At 44.1% G+C, this 24186-nt stretch overlaps 1 protein-coding gene across 1 annotated transcript in view; it reads right to left on the bottom strand.

Moving 5' to 3' along the window:
* LOC127644740 (choline transporter-like protein 5-A) overlaps positions 1-24186 on the bottom strand; it is a 146909-nt gene that overhangs the window by 65375 nt on the left and 57348 nt on the right. Inside the window, exon 2 of the mRNA XM_052128080.1 lies at positions 10799-10847. Coding sequence (XP_051984040.1) covers positions 10799-10847 — 49 coding nt within the window. The remainder of the gene's footprint in view (positions 1-10798; positions 10848-24186) is intronic.

Raw genomic sequence — 24186 nt, forward strand, 5'->3', positions numbered from 1 at the left:
ATCAGGGAATGGAGGTTATAACAGTAACCATGACGTACCCCTTCTATCACTCACTCGACATTGTGTCGAATGTAGTGACACAAGGGGTCCCATTTAAAAGTGCCATGCACTAGACCGTGTTACGTGAACTGCTGACACAGGTGCAAGCAAGCTACTGCGTGCTAGAAGTAACTGTATCGGCCGCACGTAACATTCCCCAACGCCCCTACAAAAAGGTGTCATATAACAGACCTTAGGTTCCCAGCACCCCTAAGGGGGGAACAGGCAACATGACTATCATGGGAGCAAGCCGGCCAGCCGTGGCCTTTTCTCTCTCTATGTTTCTCATCATAAGAGCATAAATCTTCTTTTTATTTTTCTGTTCCTATTCTTTCATGGGGAAAAGATCCTGTGGAGACCACATCCTGCCCAGACTGGGTGGAGGTAACATGTGGCCAATACATCACATGGGTTGTCAAGCCCCAGGTGGAAGTGGCGCAGTGGTAGGTCCTGCCTGGTGATGGAGGAGCTCTACAAGCACAGCGACCGTGGCAGAGGGATGCGGGTCCGTCAGCAGTGGGACTGTACCGCGGAAGATACATCACAGGGAGTTGCCTGAATAGGGAATTAGGCATGTGGAGCCCTACCACAGTACAGAGCACTCGCGGCTTGGAGTGGGTCTGTTCGCAAATTCCTCCACTAAATTCGCAGGCCAGAAGGCTAGGGAGGAAGAACATCCAGGAAGTGAGAGCTTAGTGGCTAACCTGAGAGAGAGAGTGAACTGAATCACTTCGGTAAAGGGCGCTAGGTGCAAGCGGGTTTTACCGAGTTCTACCAGCTCTGACCTGACAAAACACGGGACAAGACAGACTCAACTCTGAGATTGTAGAATCTCGCAAAAGTATTGGGTGTTGCCCAGCCCGCTGCTCTGGAGATGTCTGCTAGGGAGGTGCCGTTGGCCAGTGCTCACAAGGATGCCACACTTCTCGTCGAGTGTGCTCGAACCCGCAGGGGGACGGGCACGGCCTGCATCTGGTAGCCAGGAAAATAGCGTCAAAGACCCAGTGAGCTAACCTCTGTTTGGAGACAGCGTTCCCTTTCCGCAGTCTGCCAGAGCAGACAAAGAGCTGCTCAGAACATCTAAAGCTCTGCATAAGGTCCAAATAGATACGCAAAGCATGTACCAGACACAGTAAGGCTGGGTCTGCCTCCTCCCGGGTCAGCGCTTGCAGACCTGATCCCTGAAGGGGGTCGTAGGAACTTTGGGCATGATGACGTGAGTATCTGCCGGACTGAACTCCAGGCAAGTGTCGCTGACAGAGAACGCTTGCAGGTCCCCAACCCTCTTGATGGAAGCTAGCGCTATCAGGAGGGCCGTCTTGAAGGAGTTTTCAGCCTCCGGGCGCCTCTAAGGAACCTGATAATAAAGTCGTGCTTACCCGAGGACTTGCTGTCCACTGCGTTGTGGTGGGCCACGATAGCGCCTTCAAGATGGAGGGGGACAGCGTGCTGGGGAGCGGGTGGTTCGTGGGGATTTACCCAGTGAAACCGAGCCCGCTGTATGCCCCAAATCGCCATCATCGCCAGCAGTGCCAGCCCCAATCCCGTAGGAATGAGGCGAGGCGCGGCTGAAGTGGCTTTCTCTCATTTTAAGGGAAGAAAGCCGCGACCGCAACGTTGCCATGGCTATGTTCTCGCACTGAGAACATGAACCATTCACAAAACTCGTGTGATCGCAGCCCAGGCACACGAGGCAGCTCTTATGACCGTCAGAAGTGGAGAGAAATTCAACCGCATCCAGGAACTACACAGGGGCGGAAAAAACATCTTTAAAAAGACGAGTCCTGAAAAGGACATTCAATGCCAACTGTGTATTGCTCTTTTAGAGAAATAAACTCTTTTAGGAAAACATTCTCTTTTAAAAGTGCTGTTGAAGTGCCCAGGGGCAAAGCTGCACTGCTGTGCAAAGAAGGAGAAAGCCAATGATATGCGCCATAGATCCAAAAGCATGCGCTCATACATATGAAGTGAACAGTCTTGTGAGTAGCAGCTCGCTGATCACACAACCGGTTGGCTCCGAAGAAATTTCTGAATGGACAGTTGCATTTCCCTCCCTTTATACCAGTATGTCCGGGGGCGGGACATGCAAATTCTGTCTGCTAATTTCTCATTGGCCTTTTCTCAATTTCAGAGATGCGTGAGGCTCTCAAGAGAGACACCTAGTGTCGCTTCTATGACACAACGTCAAAGTGAGCGACAGACGGGGAACTGATTGTTGCATCAAAATCAGCTTGTAATTGCATGAACACTGAATCAAATTACAAATTCAAAACATGCAATAAAGCTCAAAACAGAAGCTGCGGCAAAGTTTATTTTGTTTATTTTATTTATATAAAATCCCGGGCCGATTTCTCTTCCCAGTCCAGCCCTGGTCTACTGTATGACCGGTTGCACATCGGCTCCAGCCAATTTTCAGTCATCCTATAACTGATGTGTAATTTTTTTCAATGTTGCAATTCTTTCTGGTATGAGACATATCACAGCTTAATACGCAGAGACAACTATAAGTAAGCTAGCTGAAGACTGATTTCACCTAAATGTCTAACACTTTGGCTCTGTGCCAGTGGCACTTTGTTCCAGCAACATTGTCTCCACCACTGATGTAAGAATGGGCAGGACTATCTGTTTGTAAAACCAATGGCAGGCAGGGGGAGTTTTCTGGAATCTGTTTAAAAACAAACAGTGATTTTTCCTATTAAAAACATTTTTCCTATTGTTTTGTGTGACACTAGTGCTGCAGAAATAATACACTTATAATTTTATATAAGAATATGTGAACTGATTGCTATGTATTTTATTTGTTTAATTTGTTATTTTGTTATATATAGAAAGAACTGATTGTTGCATCAAAAGCAGCTTGTAATTGCATGAACACTGAATCAAATCACAAATTCAAACCTTGCAATAAAGCTCAAAACAGAAGTTATGGCATGTTTATTTGTAAGCAGGTGGCACACTAACCTATTTCTCCAGTGATTTTTCAGGTGTGAGCTTCATTTACATAACCGCCGGCCAATAGGTAAGAACAGAGCGTGCATTAGCATTTAACAATGGGAGTTCATTAATCACTTCACCATTGGGTTAATGATGAAAAAAGGATCCAATATGACAGAAAAAAAAAATTCTGTCGCTAATGAGTTTCTTCGTTTACTGAATAACTGACAAGACATAAAGCCTTCAAGCTGATCTGAACATTTTTGTCTGCAATCACACTCAGCTGCATATAATCATATACACTGATTGTAATCCATAGTGATTCTGTCACCAAATGTTTTTCTCCTACACTAATGGCACTTTTCCACTGCACGTTATGGTTCGACTCTGCTCGCTTTACTTTTCTGAGCTGTTTAGTGCCGCCTCAACTTTGGTGGGTTTATAGGCATATCATCATAGTTGCGCCGCCTCTACTGCCATGACATCATCTTAAACATGACACAAATCAATAAACGATAACACGACTACCGGTAAATAAAAAAAAAAAAGAGGTCCGTTTATATTGAACGTCATTTATTTACGCACTGAAAGCTGCATAGGGACATATGTGTTCTATGGCAAGCCTTCAGGGGATAAATACACAATCACACACTTTTACAAGGTAAATTTACTTCATGAATCACATCATAAAATCACTCTTTTACAATCGTTTATGCTCATGTGGTACTCTTGTTTTTTATTTCGGCGATGACAGGGAATCAGTGAGAGAGAGTCGTGTTGGTCACCCCTCCACTAGATATGCACGATCCGATACCGGCTCAGATACTGACATTTTTTTAAAGAGATTGGGTATCAGTCCGATGAGCCCGATCCAAATCCGATATAGTGTTTTAGTCATGTTCGTTACTGTCAACCTCAAAAAAAAAGACATAAAAGAACCATTAAAAGTAGTTCATGTGACTTGTGCATTTTATTTAAAGTCACTTTAAGACATGCAATAGCTCTGTAAAAAAAAAAAAACACAAGGCTGTGTTTAATAATATATAAAATGCAACAGTAACGGTTCACGAACACAGATGTAGATGCTCAATAGTTTGGCTCAATAGTTTGGTTCACAGCACTGGAGGTGCATTTCTCTTTTTACCAGAATTTGAAGCGAATGAATCTACTGTGAACTTTGCTACAAACAGACACATACAGGACTTCCTGGAGAGTTCAGAATGTCAAAATAAAAGCATGAGGGTTTTAAAAGTTAAAAGGTGTCACGGAGAGACTCACAGAGGCAGAGATAGGAACTCCGTAGCAGGGTTTATTGAGCAGATGATTGACAGAGTGATGTAAACATTGTGAATAAATCCAGTTGAGCAGAGTGGCAAACAATAGGTGAGTAGTATCCAGATAGTGTATAGACACGATGAACAGATAACTCACAACAGTCTTATGATCCTCGCAGGCAATAATGAAGACAGGTTAACACAGGTTTGACATAGTACAGGTCTGGAGTCTCAGAGATACTATCGATGAGAACTGACAAAGAGTGTATGTGAAATCGGGGGTATATATGCAGTCCTTGATTAGCCACTAATGATATGCAGGTGCATGTAATCAGAACTCAGGGGAGAGTGAGGGCTGAGATGGCAGTGAGGAAGAAAGAGAGAGAGAGAGACCAGTGGATCTGTGACAAAAGGTGCACGATTGAGATACATTACTATTATAATATATTATTATTATAATTTGTTTACAAATAATAATAATACTTATGGTGAATGTGTTCCAAAAATTAACTGTGAATGAAAAGTGAATTAAACTAAATTGAACAAAAAAGAGATCTGAAGTCCAGATCCAAGTTGAAAACACACATACAAAAAAAAATTGCTTCTTTTCTACTGATGGCTTACACTGGAATTACTTTAAATTTTGCTGCTTTTCTTTACATATTAAAGACTCCCAATTAGTTCCACACAATAATGCAAAGATATTCTAAACTGATTATGCAAAATAAACAACAACTCTGGTATATTGGCTGAAACTGAGATTTCCTAAATCGGAATCGGATCGGAAGAGAAAAAGTGGTATTGGTGCATCCCTACCCACCACCATTCTTAATCAGCAGGTGTGTCATACCTTCAACTGAATAGAGCGAGGTCTCAGCAAAACAGTCTACTTGTGTGACACCCTCTGCCAAAATAGAGTTGTTTTGAGGCTGTTAGTGTGCCACCGGCTTTGTACAGTAACTAGGAATGTACAAACATTTTAATATATAGATTATTGATTAGGAATGTCCTGTAAAAATTTTTTTGCGAACGAGTACCGATACTTCATTTTTGGTACTCGAAGATACCAAGTCTGATACCTATTATTTTTTGTTCACTCCATATCAACAGTTTATTTCAATTTTGTCATCAAAATGGCATTTAAATAAATGAATTCATTAAAACTTTAATCAAATGAAAATATAACAATTAATTATAAACATAATATTGTATTTTTTTTTTTTGTTTTATCAAATTAAATGATTATATACAAAACCTCACAGCACAATCCAAACTACAGCATTGGAGTTATATTTTGTCAAATAAAGTGCTGCAACAGAGCATCATAGATGTTAGATGCTGCTTAAGTATAATACAATTACTACTGATTCATTCATATTATTATTAGCAGAGTAGTTTTAATGTTACAGTGAATATCACACAGCTTCACCACCCCTCCACCACCTGACACATCACTGACAGCAGATATATTCGCCACATTTTTTACTGATAAGGTTACAGCCATCAGCAATACATTCACAGCACCACACCCTGTCAAACACCTGGCTCCTGTATGCAACCCTTCTTTCCCTATGTTCTCTCCTTTAACTGACACTGAGGTCTCTAAACTCCTCCTCTCCAACCACCCCACAACCTGTTCCCTTGACCCCATTCCATCACACCTTCTCCAGGCCATCTCTCCGTCCATCCTACCGGCACTTACACACATAATTAACACATCCCTTCTTGCAGGCACTTTTCCAACTACATTTAAGCAGGCTCGAGTAACCCCACTGCTGAAAAAACCTGCACTTAACCCCACACAGATAGAACACTACAGACCAGTCTCTCTCATCCCATTCATGGCAAAAACACTTGAAAGGGCAGTTTTCAATCAGATCTCCGCCTATCTCTCACAGAACAAGCTGCTGGATGACAATCAGTCGGGCTTCAAAAGTGGACACTCCACTGAGACTGCCCTGCTGTCTGTCATCGAGTCGCTGAGACAGGCGAGAGCTGAATCGAGATCGTCCGTTCTGATTTTGCTGGACCTTTCTGCTGCCTTTGACACAGTCAACCATCAGATCCTTCTCTCCACCCTCTCTAAACTGGGTATCACTGGAACTGTGCTTGACTGGTTCAACTCTTATCTCTCAGAAAGGTCCTTTGAGGTAGCATGGAGAGGGGAAGTATCCAAGCCACACAAGTTACTTACTGGGGTACCTCAGGGATCAGTGCTTGGGCCACTTCTCCATATACACAACATCACTGGGACCCATCATCCAGTCACATGGTTTCTCTTACCACTGCTACGCTGATGACACGCAACTCTACTTGTCTTTCCAGCCCAACGACACCACAGTGACCGTTCGAATCGCTGCCTGTCTGGCAGACATCTCGGCCTGGATGAAGGAACACCACCTTCAACTCAACCCTGCCAAGACTGAACTCCTTGTCTTTCCAGCCAACCCGGCTGTTGAACACAACATCACCGTGCAGCTGGGTCCAACTACAGTTTCAGCCTTCCAAAGCGGTCAGAAATCTAGGGGTAACCATTGATGATGAGCTAAATTTCACAGACCACATTTCAAAACTGCAAGATCTTGTAGATTTACACTCTACAATATCAGGAAGATAAGACCCTTCCTCTCTGTACATGCCACACAACTGCTCATTCAGTCCCTTGTCATAACTAGACTGGACTACTGTAACGCTCTCATTGCAGGCCTTCCTGCATGTGCTATTAGACCTCTCCAAATGATCCAGAATGCAGCAGCACGTCTGGTCTTTAATGAACCTAAGAGAGCACATGTTACACCACTCTTTGTCTCTCTCCACTGGCTGCCGGTTCATGCCCGTTTTAAATTCAAGGCCCTGATGCTGGCATATAAAACAGTCACTGGGTCTGCTCCAGCATACCTTAAAACATTTATGCAGAGCTACGTTCCCACCAGAAGCCTGCGGTCGGCTAAGGAACGTCACCTTGTCGTACCAAAACAAAGAGGCACCAAAACACTTTCCCGGACTTTCAGTTTCATCATACCACGGTGGTGGAATGACCTTCCCAACTCAATCCGGAAGCTAACTCACTCTCTATCTTCAAAAAACGGCTAAAAACACATCTTTTCCAAAAGCACTTAACCGGTCAATAAAAAAAAACAAAAAAAAACAAACAAAAAAAAAAAAATATATATATATATATTTACATTTCTTGTTGCACTTAAATCTGTTTTGTATACTATTATGATGATAGTGAAACTTTGTAATATGGCACTTTTTTTGTACCACTGTCTCCCTAAGATGATTCGCTGATGTTCTTCCTCTTTTGTAAGTCGCTTTGGATAAAAGCGTCTGCCAAATGAATAAATGTAAATGTAAATGTAAATGTAAATGCTTCACCGTAGTGATTTATTTCTGTCATATTTGTTTCCTATAAATGTACCTTTAATTATGATGGAGCATTTATTTTGAAGTGTTTCTGTGATGTTTTAACCAAGGAGCTCTGATGTTATGATGGCAGATTCCCACTCTGCTATGTGACTCAAAGTGATTATTAAACTACAAAAGGCTGCTATTTTATAATGTACTCTGTATGCGCCTCATGCTACAACGTGAATGTGCTCTCTTTTTACTGTCATCTGCTACAAACAGAGTGCGCAATGCTCATGATGGTGTTTTCCCTGTATGAGTCTTGGAGGAACCTTAAAATGTTTGAGCAGTCTGCATCAGCACAACACTGTCTCCACACATTCACAAGTGTTCACATTTGAATTACATGCAAACTTTATATTTATCTCATTAAATCACAGCTTGTGCGGTTAAATAATCTCACTAGGTCATAATGTGATTTTAATTTGTGGGTTCAATGTTTATGCATTGACATATATATGTCAGATGGTATCGATTTTTGGCATTGGAGAATTTTTACGAGTTTGAGTACCAGTACATGAGCGCTGTATCAGACCTTAAATTAGAAGTCTAATTTGTGAGCTTTCCAATTCACTGTCAGTTGGCCTTCCGTTTAATGTAGTCTGTTGTAATAGCTTTGGGAGACCACAAGGGGGGGTATAATATAACATTTATTGTTCTTAATCCTGAAGGACATTTTGATGCGGTGTAGGTGGCAGTCCAAAGTTGTAAATCAAGTCACCATATATACACAAACGTTTTTACACTAAAACAGAGCTCCAAAGGCTTTTACACTTTTTCAAAAATGAACAAAGTGACGTTGATGACTTTGCAGGTGTATTGATTTTGTGTATTAATCTGGTGTAACTGCGCACACTGGACAATTAGAAATGGCAAAATTTCTGTGCAATTTCTGTACATGTAGCCTTGAATAATTTTCATTCAAGCTGTCTAACCATAAAAAGACATACTTGTAACTGAAAATACATTGTGTAGGCAATATGAAAGAAACATATACACAATATATCATCCAGTGATAGATAGAGTATGCTCTTTGTCCTTTGATAATGATTTGGAACGAATTTAATGGAAAACTATGCAAGGCGCTCCATGGTGCTGCAGAATTTTGAGCAGCCTCTAGAGTCGTAGCTGGCTGCTGCCGACAGACGCAAGTGGTGGCTGTGGTGTGCATACCTTTATAGAAAATATTTTTTTTTATTTTAGAGGCGCTGTGTTGTACACCAGATGCTTCCGGTGTGTGACCCCCTTTTCTGAAAGTTACCCTGCTGCCTAAACTTTACCAAAGTTGTGTTGAGAAATATGTATGAAGAGACAAAAACTATTGTGCAATGATTAGCCCTATTTAGATAAAAAAAATAAAAAATAAATGCAGATATAGATCAATAATCATCAGGATCTCTCAGAAAATGTGGGCCGGTTCTGAGAGATCTCCTGAGTATTGATTATCAGGTCTGGCACGGGAACCGGGAGGAAAAGGGGAACGACGTCAACCCATGAATCTTCAAAATCACAAGCATACTGCAGTTTGAACATGGTCCAACAGAGGTAATCTAATGGGGCTTTTCCACTGCAGGGTACAACTCAACTCAACTTGACTCTGCTCGGTTTTTTGGGGTTTTCCACTGTGGATAGTACCTGGTACTTTTTTTAGTACCACCTCGGTCGAGGTTCCAAGCAAGCCGATACTAAATGTGACGTCAAAATCCTGCAGATCACTGATTGGACAGGGAGAATCGTCACTACCAGTGTCACTGGATTTCCCACACGCGACATCAACCCGCAAGTTTTAAAGTTATAAACAGCGAAAGCAGTATCATTTGTTCACGCGACTTTCGAATTGTGAAAAAATAAATGGCTGTGCGCAAAACCACGCCGTGGTCAACAAACGAGGTGCAGACGGTCCACTCGTTAGTGATGATCGAAACGAAAAAGTCTCTCAGGAAGTGTCTCAGCTGTTTGCCGCACACGGCTACCACCGGACCTACCAACAGTGTAGGGAAAAGTAAAAAAAACTAAACGTAAAAGTGACTACAGAACCATCAAGGAAAAGTGGAAGTGGTTCGACCAAATGGACGCTATCTAAAACGGCGAGCAATGGGAGGAAGAGTGCCCTGGACTGATCCACGATGGAGGATGGTAAGTTTTGTTACGTTAACTCTATACTCTACTTGAAAGCTTCACTTTATTTAGTTGACCAGCTACTGGAAGCTTGCTTCTAAAACAACCAGGCCAATTTAACTGTTACACTTGTGTAAAATCACCATGCAACAACTACTTTATGCAGCACAATGAGCTAGTAGCTAACAGCTAGCGGTCATGTTAATGATTTGGTCAGTTTGTGTCCTGTTTAAGATGATTTCACGGCAGTAGAGGCGGCACAACTATGACGATTAGTCTATAATCCAACCCATGTTGAGGTGGCACTAAACAGCAATGGAAATGCAAGCTCAGAAATGTAAAGCGAGTAGAGTTGAGGTGAGTCGAACCATAAAGTGCAGTGAAAAGTGCCATAAGACAACAACTTATTTCTCCCATGGCCACTCTTTTCTAGCTCTACTCTCTGCTTTTCACTCCTCAGCCAGACACAATTAGAGAAGTGAGCAGTCTCATTCTTTATTTAATGGCCCATCATCACTCTATATGGGTTACTGGGCTTCAGTTTGCCGACTGACCTGTTTCGATTGTTTCACAACCCCTGCAATTCCACTCACTCTTACATTAGTGATTAAATGCCATAGAATTGTGCTATTTTTATGAGAGGAGTGCAGCACATCAGTTTTATAACCTGGACAACACCCTAATTTACAGGTGAGCTAAAGGACTATAAACCTTGAGTTGAGATGTATTGGATTTGTTTTGTTAATGACTCACATGATAAACTGGTAAAAAAGCTTATTAACAGGACACTGTTTGCTTAAAAGAAATATTCTAACTTTAAGACATTAAATGAATGAACTAAAAATAAATCTAATCATCTGATGAAGAGCATCTCCTTGACAACTGTGAATATAGAAGAGAGGAGAATAGCAAAGGCAGTGCACTAGGAGGTATTATTATTATTAGTGCAATGATGTCACACATAATGTTGAGAGTGAATGATCACTGGTCTCTGCAGCATTAAAAGGATATGAAGGTTTATTTACCTTTTATGAACTGGCCCTCTAAATGTTGGGTCAAACTTGCGAGGTTCACCTATGGAAATAAAAAGGAAACATCTAATATTAATGAGCAAATTAGAGATGCAAAGTTTTAACAGGCCAGTAGACAAATCCTAGACATATATTTAAAAGATCATGTACATTCATTATCACAAAATAATAAATCCCAAAACTGAGGATTCTGACACAAAGCAGAAAGAACACTATAATGCTAATCGTCTACTTACCAATTAAAGAAAATGCCTTGAAGTATTGAGTTGAGTTGAAATTAGTTTATCAAGTAAGAAGATAGACCTCAACTATCAATTATTATAGAGATTAGTGATCATTATACTGATAGACTTCAGAATGCCATAATTGAACAATAAGTATCAAGTGTTCCACACCTGTAATAATTAAATATAATGAAGACGTGCGCTATACTGCTCTCTGCTAAAGATGACTATATCATCAATGCAGTTGAACACAAAAACTTAAACAGAGTGAATTACAGATTGAAAAAGAATTAGTATGATTAGAATTAATACTTAAGAATTAGCTGCTGAAAACATGCCTCTTGTTAATGTATTGGGATTTCTCATTCATTGTGATTGCGGGTGATTTCTTTTGCTTGAAAAAGGATTGCTGCTGTAAACAAAGATGGATAAGTCACTGGGGAGATTCAAGTAAAAATGGCAGATATTTTCAGATACATTAGAAATAGGAGAGAGGATACAGCATGGCAATCCAAAAGATTGCTTATGCATTCAAGTTCTATCCCCCGTCGTTCCACCTGCCGTGCTGTCTGTCAGGGAGGGATCTCTTAAATCTTGCCAATGCAAGACAGTGTGTTCAGATTATATTACTATGGCTGTAAAGAGTTTTCTGACTTTGCAGTGCTTTGTTGAAGTTGACTACTTCAGCTTTTTGAGGAAAGGGAAATGGTTGAATTTAATCTCTTTTGAATTTGAATTGTGAAACTATATAGAGGTTATGTAACTTTTCAACAAACAAAAAAGGAGCTTTCATAAAATATACATGCTGTTTGCTGTATAAAAGAACAGTACACAAGCATTTAAAGTAATCTGTAAAATACACCTTCTACAACAAACAAGCAAAAACAGCAACAAATCAATCTTATCGAAACAAATCACCCTTGCACCCAAATCAACATTCCAAGAATCTTCCATTCCTCAAAACAATGTGAACATCAACTGCATGTATATCCTGAAATGTGTTTCAGCAATTCAAATCATATTACAGCACTACTGCCATGCTGTACACATTGTCTGAATTGTTCTGTCACCTGAGATGTGACGCTAAATCGATGAGGATGGCCTTGGTACATTTAGAAGTGTGACTGAGCATTCCATCAAGAACACAATGGGCTTTTTCTTTCATCAGCAAACTCAATGCTACAGTGAGCAGAGGGGGCATTCTGGAGCAACATGATCTCACAGGAAGTCGACATGTTGCTACCAAGAGTTCCAGTACCTGAAGATCGGCCACATTATGCCAGCTCACCAACAAGCAGCATATTTTTGCATCGGCTCCAGAATGTTTACCTTACCCTGTGATGTGACCAGAAGTGTGTTGCGTCAGCACCACGGGAAACCCAGGTTCGGATCCTATGTTGAACCAGGAAGTAATTACATTTGCATAATCAGAAACAAGCACTGTTTGGAGGTTGCATGTTTTCCTCTAGTTTTACATTTTTACTCCACTGATGGTTAGGTTTAGGGGTTGGATTGGTGGGAGAGTTTGAAAATATGCATTCCTCCTTACTGTATTACAGCCTGTACAGCTGAAAACATCTAGCTTCAAAACTTTTTAGCACCCCCTATGTGTACATTACATCTGGAAAATGCAAGTAGGAATAGATGCAGGTGGAGATCTCCAAATGAAGGCGGAATCTCCAAAATAGGATGTGGTTTCTTCAGAAGGGGCCGGGGTTACTCTTAAAGGGGGTTGCGCCAATGACGGTTAGGGCAGCTATAAACTCTCTGAAAATGGAACTCACACGTGCCCATTCAGTCTATTTTTATGACTAGCCATTAGGGACTGTGCAATGTTTTTCACAAGGAAAAAATTACAATCCCATGAATCATTGCGAATGATGTAATCAAATTAAAAACAATATAAAAATACAATACTATTGATTTAAAGTTGTTGATCAAAAGTACAGAAAAAATTTACTCATTCTATTGCGTCATTCACACTGCGTCATGGAACCAGGTGGTTACCACCAGACTAACATGTGTTAAACTGATATAAACAAGTAATAAGATGTGTTTTTCTTTGTTCATTTCTTATATCACCTATAGGACACCAAGTGAGCCAGGATGGCCACTGGTGCCCACTCAAAAAATATATACATTACATGACCTCCCTGCAAAGTTATGCATTGATGAGCAATACTTATGAAAACATTTGATGAATGATGAAACACTTAAATAAACAGTAAAGTTATGCTATCACTAGGTTGTAACCTAAAGATCTTTAAAGATCTTTATTACGTGTACTCTAGTGTACAGGTAACTCTAAGATGTCAATCCTCCACTACACATCAGCTCTGTGAATCTCTTTTTGATCTACTAATTACTTTTGGCCTGCCACCTTTCAAAGTCAAAGAACTCAAACAGGGAATTCAATGATCCACAGCATGACCATCTGACACTGAATACAAAACAATAATTGCCATGAACATCCAATTTAACTTAGAATGAGTGCAGGGTGGCAGCCCACCTCCTTATAAATTCCCCTCAACTGCCCAACTCTGAGTGGAGGAGGGTTACAATTTGCGAGTAATTAGAGTTAAGAAAGTAAATTCACTGGAGATATGGCTCATGATTTAATTCTTCTTTGGCATGGGGCCTTCAGCACTACACAGTGATTAAAGTAAACAAACTAAGCTGCTGTGCATTCACCTTTCTCTGCATTCATTCCTTCAGAGGTATTCAATCAATTCAGCCACATGCAAGAAAGTCACGCACAGAAATGGACATGCTCAACTGCATGCAATGCACATTAACACGTACAACCTCTGAAAAATTGAGAAAATGGTCACTGAAAATGGTCACTAAACCAATTCTGACAGAGAATGTTTATTACATGAATTGTGACTGTAGAAAACAACTTTACAACTCTATCAATAATACAGCTCATATATATTTTTTGACAAATTTAGCCACATTCCATAAATCACACAACCCATCAGGGTATTTTTAGCAATAACTGTGTTTATGTACAGCACAAATGGTGTGAGAATATGTATGTATTTCTTTGCCAAGCAGAGTTCATAACTTTTTAAAGCTGCGCTACATATGTTTTTGTTTAAAAGCCTATGCCGTTCATCCTTACAACATTACGTCATGTCCGTAAACACAGAAAAGTCCCGGCTGTCACGTGTTACGGCAGAGGAAACTACGCTGTTCAGTTCAGTCAGTCACTTTCACACAGTTCAGAACAACACCACTGAAGTCTGGATGGATATTTATCGTTTAACTGTTTTTTTTACTTGCTATAATGCTTGTCATGCTTGAATGAATCAAACGATACTTGTGTGTTAACTGATCGAGTTGTATCTACATTGTCATGTTTAACATATGTAATTCATATAATTACTGAATCCATCCATCCATCGTCAACCGCTTATCCTGTGTACAGGGTCGCGGGGGGCTGGAGCCTATCCCAGCTAACATTGGGCGAAAGGTGGGGGACACCCTGGACAGGTCGCCAGTCCATCGCAGTAATTACTGAATCCTTGTTTTATATTTTCAATTTACAGTGTTAATGTTTGCAGTGCATAGATGCACTATTGTTGTATAACAGTTTTTCTTGCATTGTCAGGAGAGGCTGTACAATATAATATAAATTAATTAAAATCTTCCATTGAACTCATATCAACCATATTAAGAGTTTCACCTCTGTAGTACAAAACAAACATTAACAGTAGATAAACCACTTGAACGATCATATTAAAATATGCTGGTAAAGTATGCTGGTATGTGGTGGTTTGTTATCAATGTAAAAGCGCTTTAAATGTAGTGCCAGATAAGAGCTATAAGTGTAAAATGAATTCAGTCATTCATTCAAACTATGTAAATATGAGTGTTGTTTATCTTTATCAAAGCAATTCATATTTTGATTTGAAATGTTTAACAAAAATAACTATACCAACATGAAAAAAGAACATTATTACTCCGGCTCTGCATATATTTCAGTCATGATCACACACAAACGATGTGCAGGTAAGCTCAAATCATGAGATTCATCCACACAGAAGAGCAGCGCCGAGACACCACAGATGTCGCTAGAGACCACAAAGTTCCATAATGCAGCTTTAAGCCAATATATTTATATCGAATTTTGATTGGATAAAAACATATAGTGAGGAAATCCAATGCTGTTGCATGAGTTTCACCATTGAAATAAATATTATCATTGATTTTAAATACTGTCTTCACGGCAGCTCTCCTTTAAAATGCATAAAGCATCCTATACTTTGAATTATTCAAGCACTGAACACTGTGCCTTGCACTAGCACTTTGCCTAGTCTCTCTGCATGGTGTCCATGCACATGAACTGTAGTAACATGCTATTACTACAGTTGCTTGGGGGAAAAAAGTGAACCTTTGGATAAATTGTTTAGAACAGAAGTTGGGTGATACAACAGCATAATGCTCCAAAGCACAGGAGTAAATCAACAACTGAATGGCTTCAACACAATTACTGTGAATATGCCTTCTGGTGAGTCAGTCAGTGTCATGACCTCAACCTGATTGAGATCTTCGGCATGACTTCAAAAGACTAATTCACACCAGACATCCAGATAATATTTCTGAACTGAAAGAGTTTTGTAGAAGAAAGGTGCAAAATTCCAACCTGACTGTAGTGGAGGTATGATTCGCAATCACAGGAAATGTTTGCTAGAGGTTATGGGTGGCAAAAGACGATCAATTCGTTATTAAATCCAAAGGTTCACGCTGTGAATGTTAACATGTTATATCATTGTGCGTTACAGTATCTATGCAGACTGTGCTTGTCTCTTGTTGTGACTTAGTTGAAGATCGAAGAATGTTTCATGACCAATTATGCAGAAATACAGGTGAAGTAAAGGGTTCACATACTTTTCCTGTAAATGTGTAAATCGTCCTGCAGCCTCATGCCTATGTCAGAATCACAGCAATGCTGACATTCAGTATGACAACATCTTGCTAGTGATTTTGCTTTTAGAACTACTATATTATACAAGCAAAAATGTACTATTGAGTGGCATATACAGTTTATGCCACTTTTAGACACAATATGACCAACAATTTTTTTCTATTTTTGCTCTACTAATGCTAAAAACAGATACGCAAAGTGATAAAAACAGGGAAGCATCCCAGTGTTATTATACTAAATATCAGCAACAACACAGCTTGTCCAATCAAATGAAAGGACTAAATGTCAAAAATATTATATTTAAAAGCAATACTCTTTACCAAATTTCAGTAGAGTACTTCTCGCCATTGGTTTAAACCAAGCAGTTGCACTATAAAAGGTCTGCACTTACAGTATATAGCACTTTTTCAAAGCGCATTACACTGTAACTCATTCACCCATTCACACTCACTCACTCACACACCAATGACGGCAGAGCTGCCATACAAGGCCCTAGCCTGCCATTGGGAGAAACTTGGGGTTCAGTGTATTGCCCAAGGACACTTCGGTATGTGGAGTCAAACCTCCAACCCTGCGATTAGTGACCAACCCACTCTACCACCTGAGCCACAGCCGCCACTGTACTGGTAAACATGCAGCGGATTTGGCTCACAGCCACATTATTAATGAAAGCCCAGGAAATCCTGAGTTTAGCAACAGTGCTTCAGCAGTGCTGGATATCAACTCTATTCAGTGGAGTGAGCATTTAGCAGGCACTCATTTTTCCTTATAGTCAGCTCTGCACATGACAACCACTCGCTATGTCTTTATTCTTAGAACAGCTTTACTAGTGTTTCTATAGCTACACTGTTGCCTTATTTTCACTGGAGAGACTGATTACTTTTCGAGGCTTTTAAGTACCTTTTTCCCTCCCAACAGTCTGTGAAAATAATGACTGTGTAGTTTCCTGCTGAGCTCCACTAGCATATGGGTAGTATAAAGTCCATTACAATCAATGAGCATTTTTATTTATTTATTTTTTAAATCAACATCAAGTTTTCGGTTTAAAATGTTTATGAATGTACAAGGAAATGTGAATAGCTTAGGTGTTGTTGCTGGTCACAATTTACATTTTCACCACTTTTCACCACCAATCATCTTTTTTCACCTTCCGGGTTTTACAGTATTTTAAATGGTCCTCTGGTATGACAAATTAATTTGTATAAGTTTTTCTAAATGTATGTTTCTGTGGGGGTTACAATTAAAATTGGCATGCTATTTCAAATGAACACCTATTTAGCAAACAAGCATTTAGGTCCTGCATTCTTTTTATCCCTGAGTATCACTCACACTGTTTCACTCACAAATGTGTTAAATTAAACCCAAAGTATGCTTCAGTTTTTATGTGAAAACTAAGCATCTGTGTACAGTTGAATGTTCAGCCTTTCAAAGTAAACTTAATTTGACAGTACGTGTATTCACAGGCGCTAGACGCATGCACGCTACTGCTATGAGATACTGGACTATTTCTCTTCAGGAGTGTAGACCATTAAAATGTTTTTATAGTTCTTCAGACTCGAGTTATACAATTGCAGTTATCTCCTGACTTCCTCAAACACACGCTCTTGACATGCACATCCTCTGTTTTTGTTTTTACCTTTGTGTCCTGATGTGTAGCAGCAATTACATTTACATTTATGCATTTGGCAGACGCTTTTATCCAAAGCGACTAACAGTGCACTTATTACAGGGACAATCCCCCCGGAGCAACCTGGAGTTAAGTGTCTTACTCAAGGACACAATGGTGGTGGCTGTGGGGATCGAACCAGTGACCATCTGATTACCAGTTATGTGCTATAGACCACTACACCACCACCACTCCAATTACATCTTCTAGCACTTCTTTGTGACAGGATGACCTTGTGGATCCACTAATTAGTGTGTCACTGTCCTTTTCTGCATATCGCTGCCCCCTTCATCATATCACACAGCTGTTTTGTGGCCCTTTCTGCATAATGCGGCGGCCCATTTCAAATTATCGAGGCCCACTCGGCCCCGTTTCATGGCCGGTCCTTTGGGAAAAGTCTCCCGATGGCCAGTCCACCCCTGGAGTATGTACTGCTTTTGATAACGGATGCACGTCTCAGCTTGTAAAACGGCTTGTTCTTTAGGTACAGTATGCAGGTGATTAGTATGAACCGATTCCAGTCATACTTCATCCAGGAACATGGCCATTGTCCTGTGTCCTAAATATATGACGAAATAACAACAACCGTGAAAATAAACAACTATGGTTCTCTTACGAGAGGTTCTCTCGTATTGCGTAAGCTAGCTTACGCTACGGGAAAGATTAATCTTTTCTGAGATATTGAAGCCAAAAAATTATCCTTAATTTTGTATCCATTGTCAACGCAGTGCGGTAGCTGCAGACCTTGAGCGGGCTAGCTAGCGAGCTCATTGGTTGCTCTGCGGCAACTGCTGCAGCCTATAGACGAGCTTGGGCGAACTCGCATCCAATGAGAGGTGTCCGCGCGCTCACTGCATCAAAGCCCGCCAAAAAGGGCGTGACTAGAGTGCATATAAGCGTAGTTCGTAGGCTGGAACCCTGATTTTCATCTCTTCAGCGAAGCTCTTCGCATCACTGAACCGGAAGCCGCGTCGCCGGTCAAGGGGCATCAAGCAAGCGTGGACAGCGCTCGAAGAAGCCGGCCGTCTTCGCCACCTTCAGCCGTCCTGCGAGCTACGCCATCCGGCGACGTATCCTTTTTAAAAGCAAGCTAGTTCTTAAAGAACTTCACAAAAGAGTACGAGCGTCTTTTTTAAGATGCCTCGCTTGCGCCTCATGCCGCACTCCTCTCAGCACCGGAGACCGCCACATCATCTGCGCTCTCTGCCTGAGACTGGGGCAAGCAGAGCTCGCCTCACCGAAGGCGGATGCGATCTCTGCGAGGAGCTGCCGATGTCGACCCTGCGGGCTCGACTCGAAGCACTCAGGACCGAAGCCACCGCGCCACCTTCCGTTCAGCCGCGCAGAAAAAAGCGCCGCTCTCAAAGGCTGCCGGAAACAGTGGTAGAAGCGATTGCCTCGCTGGAGCCCATCCCTCGAGCATCGCCTTCACCCTCCCCGCCCACCCGGGATGCGCAGTTGCCGCCGAGCGGCTGCTCTGCTGCCATCTCGGACGAAGAAGCGGAGGACAAGGGCTGTTCCATCATGGCTTCAGACAGCGAGGAGTGGTCAGGCTCACACGCCTCCTCCTCGGCCCAGGAATCCAGCAGGACCCGCGCCGGAGTCGAAGGGGAACTAACACGCCTCCTCACACAGGCCGTCGACCGCCTCGGGCTCGAGTGGTCAACGCCCCTTGAGCAGGCACCCAACAGACTTGACGGCTGCTTTCTACAGAGCCGCCGCCACGCAGCACCCGCTACCCAGGCCGCTCCCTTCCTGCTGGAACTCCACGCCAAGCTTTCCAAATCATGGAACGCGCCTTTCTCGGCCAGGGTCCGATCCCACGTCTCCACCTCTCTTGCTTCGGTGGACGGCACCACTAAGAAGGGCTACACTTCTATCCCTCTGGTCGAGGATGCGGTAGCAGCACACCTTTGCCCGCCCTCCGCGAGATGGCGGTCTAAACCAGTGCTCCCGTCTAAGGCCTGCAGAACAACTTCCGCCTGTGTTGGCCGCGCCTATTCCGCCGCCGGCCAAGCTGCATCTGCTCTGCACTCTATGGCCATCCTACAGATCCTCCAAGCAGACCTTCTGCAGGAGTGGGATGAGGAAAGCAGGCATCCAGAGGCGGTTGCAGACATACGGAGTGCTACGGACCTCGCCCTCCGCGCTACCAAAGCTGCAGCCCAAGCTATAGGGAAGTGCATGGCCGCGCTGACTGTGACCGAGAGACATCTGTGGCTAACGCTAGCCGACATGGGACAAGCAGAGCGCTCTACGTTCCTCAACGCACCGCTCTCTCCATCCGGTCTCTTCGGCTCCGCGGTGAGTGGTATCATTGACCGGTTTTCGGAGGTCCAAAAAAGCCACACAGGCCATGAATCTCTTTCTGCCTCGTCGCGCTAGCTCCTCTGCAGGCCGCCCACGTGAGCCTCCTGCACGAGCCTCTTCACAGCGCCCAGCTCAACAAAGCCAGACTTCTCAGCGTCGACAGGGCGGCCGCCCTCGATCGCGCTCAGACAGCCGCCGCAGACCGCCGCCCCCCCCGCGGGCCTCGGACTAGAATTGCGCTGAAACCTGAACAACCGAAGTCCTCCTAGCTTTGTTGACAAAACGACGGATCAGTCCCGCTGCGGCCGGACCACCGTCAAAGCTTCGCCCCCTGTCAGTCCCATTCCTTCAGGCTACTACAGTGGTAGATTCAGCAGCCAACAAGCCGGTGTTAACGCCCGCTTGCCTGCGCTCAAACGGCGTTTTCATGGCGACCCAAATAAATCTGGTAAAGAGCAAGCATGCCATATGTGTAGAAAATGTGCCCACAACCCAGTGTTCACCTCTACACACAAGCATTACACATCCCGTGTCCATACCAGAGAGCAAACATGTCTTATGTGTAGAAAATGTGCCCACAATCCAGTATTCACCTCTACACACAAGCATTACACGTTCCGTGTCCCCATCAGAGCACACTCAAAAGCGGTTACGAACCGCTTGAGTGTTAGGGTTAATAAACGCACCCACGAATCCGTGCACGCGCCCATTCTCTGGCCGCTCTGTCACACGACCAGCCTTATGTGTAGAAAATGTGCCCACAATCCAGTATTCACCTCTACACACAAGCATTACACGTTCCGTGTCCCCATCAGAGCACACTCAAAAGCGGTTACGAACCACTTGAGTGTTAGAGTCAATAAATGCGCTCACGAATACGTGCGCGCGCCCATTCTCTGCCCGCTCTGTCACAGCAAACACTTCTCTGTATGTAAGTCCCGTGCCCGTGACTATGCTTGCGTATCACTTAACAGACGTGACTCTTTCCCCATTCACCTCAATCGGGAAGTCACTCACAGAACAGCCTGTCCATGCTGTCTGCGAGCAGTCCAGTATAAGCACAGTAAGCGCGCTCACACATTCTGTTCAGCGCGCTGTGTGCGGCAATCAGAGCGATTTGGCCACTCACCCTCTAACATTAGGCTTCAAAGCGTGGGAAGATATTCCAGGGATATCCGAATGGGTGTTAAGCACACTAAAACAGGGCTATTTGCTACAGTTCGATTGCCGTCCTCCTCGCTTCAGAGCGCGCTCGAAACTACTGTGAACACGGAAGCAGCGTGCATGCTTCGTTCAGAAATAGCAAACCTTCTGTGCAAAAGGGCCATAGAGAGAGTGCCGCCTCCCTGAGCGAAGTCGGGTTTTACAGCCGTTATTTTCTTGTCCCCAAGAAAGACGGCGGCCTCAGACCAATATTAGATCTCAGGGTTTTGAACAAAGCGCTTGCAAAAAGACTGTTCAAAATGCTTACAACCAGCAAACTCCTCGCGCATGATGCGCCTAGGGGACTGGTTTATTTCTCTCGATCTGAAAGATGCATACTTTCAGATTCAGATAAATCCCCGTCACAGGCCATTCTTGAGATTCGCCTCGACGGCCAGGTTTATCAATACACCGTCCTTCCATTCGGCCTGTCCTTAGCACCCCGTACTTTCACGAAGTGCATGGACGCGGCGCCGCACCCCTGCGGAGTCAGGGTTTGCGAATTCTGAACTATTTGGACGATTGGCTGATTTTGGCACAATCACATACGGAGCTTCTGTCTCACAGGACAGTTCTCCTCAGTCATCTGAACAGTTTGGGCCTTGCAGTCAATTGGACCAAGAGCTCACTACAGCCCAGTCAGACAATTTCCTTCCTTGGAATAGAACTAGACTCAGTGGCAATGACGGCTCGCTTATCTACACAGCGGCGCACGTGTGCAGCGACTAGACGCGTCATTTCAGATGAACAGCCTCACACCTCTGAAGAAGTTTCAGAGAGTGCTAGGCTACATGGCCTCAGCCGCAGCAGTACTTCAACTGGGTTTACTGCGCATGCGCCGCTTCAGCATTGGCTAAACACCCGCGTCTCGCCGGGCTTGGGCCACAGGCCGCCAGCCAATCAGAGTGACTCAGACCTGTATTTCAGCTCTGCAGCCCTGGACAGTGGCCGAGTGGTATCAGCGGGAGTGATGATGGGAGCTGTATCTCGCCGAAAGTCATCTCGACAGACGCGCCCAACACGGGTTGGGGCGCGGTCTGCGAGGGCTCTCCGGTTTTTGGCCTATGGTCAGTTCAGGAAAAGCTCCTTCACATAAATTGTCTGGAAATGATAGCGGTCGAGTACGCCGCCGGCGCTTCCTCCGATCATTCAGAGTCACCACGCCCTGGTCCGCTCGGACAACAGGTCTGTGGTATCCTATCTAAACCGCCAGGGCGGTGTCAGATCCAGGAACCTCTTCCATCTGACGAAATGCATACTGAGTTGGTCCCAGCGCCACCTGCGCCGCTGAGGGCGACGCACGTGCCAGGCCACCTGAACGACGGCCCAGACAGACTGTCCAGAGACAATATTCCCCAGGGGAATGGTCCCTGCATGCTCAAACAGTCCAGACGTTATGGCGCATATTCGGCAGAGCAGAGATAGACCTCTTTGCGCCAGAAGAGAACTCACTGCCCAATATTTTTCTCGAAAGCGAGGACGCGCTGGCCCAGGACTGGCCCAACCGCCCGCTTTACGCCTTCCCTCCCGTCTCGCTATTGCCACAGGTAATGCAGAGGATCAGGGAAACGCGCCACTCGGTGCTCCTCATAGCCCCACACTGGGAGAATCAAACATGGTTCCCGGAGCTTACGCAGCTGTCACTGACAGCGCCGTGGCCCATCCCAGTGAGAGCAGATCTCCTCTCGCAAGCTCACGGAACGATCTGGCATCCCCACCCAGAGTGCTGGGCACTACACGCGTGGGTGATCAACGACTACCCGTCGCTTTGCCAGAAGGAGTAATAAACACCATCATACATGCTAGAGCCCCCTCCACGAGAAGACTCTATGCGTCAAAATGGTCATGTTTTCAAAATGGTGCACCGACAGAGACCTGGACCCACGGACATGTGGGGTGTCGCCGCTGCTCGTGTTTTTACAAGAGCTGCTGGATAAGGGCAGATCCCCATCCACGCTCAAAGTGTACGTGGCGGCCGTCGCGGCGTTCGCTGAACCCCTGCACGGCCAGTCACAGGGTAAAAACGAGCTGGTCATCCGCTTCCTCAGGGGAGCTAGAAGGATGAACCCTCCGCGCCTCCATCGGTTCCTATCTGGGACATTTCTATAGTTCTCGAAGCTATGAAAGCCCCCCCTTTCGAACCGCTTCAATCCATGGATGTGAAACACCTCTCACTTAAAACCGTTTTTCTAACTGCCCTATCATCAGTTAAACGGGTGGGAGACCTTCACGCCCTATCTGTCAGCGCTGCGTGTCTTGAGTTTGGACCAAGTGACTCCAAGGTCATTTTAAAGCTTAGACACGGCTACGTCCCCAAGGTGGTCGTTACTCCGTTCAGAGCACAGATCATTTCCTTGTCGGCGCTACCAGCATCTGATAGCGAACGCGACGCCAATCTCCTTTGCCTAGTCAGAGCACTGAGATTGTATACTGCGCGCTCCGCATCTTTCAGAAGCTCCGAGCAGCTTTTCGCTTCGCTCGAGGGCGCACCAAAGGTCTCGCCGCCGAAACAGACACTGTCCAGATGGATAGTGGACGCTATTGCTGCCGCGTACGCGTCAAAAGACCTACCATACCCACTAGGCATTAAGGCTCACTCCACTAGAGGCATGGCCTCCTCGTGGGCATGGTCCAGCGGGATTTCCATTCACGACATATGTGTGGCAGCGGGCTGGGCTTCCCCCTCCACCTTTGTCAGATTTTACAATCTGGAAGTACCCGCTCTGCAGGCTAAACTGCTAGCGGTTTAATACGCTACAGCTCCCCTGGTGAGCTGCATTAATGGGACACAGTCCACACAGACCGGCACCGCCTGTCTATGTGCTTATGTACTACACACACACTGGCCCACACTCTTGCCGACAAAATATTAATTCCCCACTCATAAGGGCTCCCCCGGGTCCCCCTTAATTCCCTGGGGCTCATGCAGTGGATGCTTGGCACGCACGGCGTTGACAAAGGGTTCCCGTAGCGTAAGCTAGCTTACGCAATATGAGAGAACCTCTCGTAAGAGAACGAATCGGTTACTAACGTAACCTCGGTTCTCTCT

The sequence above is a fragment of the Xyrauchen texanus genome, chromosome 6 (genome assembly GCF_025860055.1).
Source record: "Xyrauchen texanus isolate HMW12.3.18 chromosome 6, RBS_HiC_50CHRs, whole genome shotgun sequence".
NCBI lineage: Eukaryota > Metazoa > Chordata > Actinopteri > Cypriniformes > Catostomidae > Xyrauchen > Xyrauchen texanus.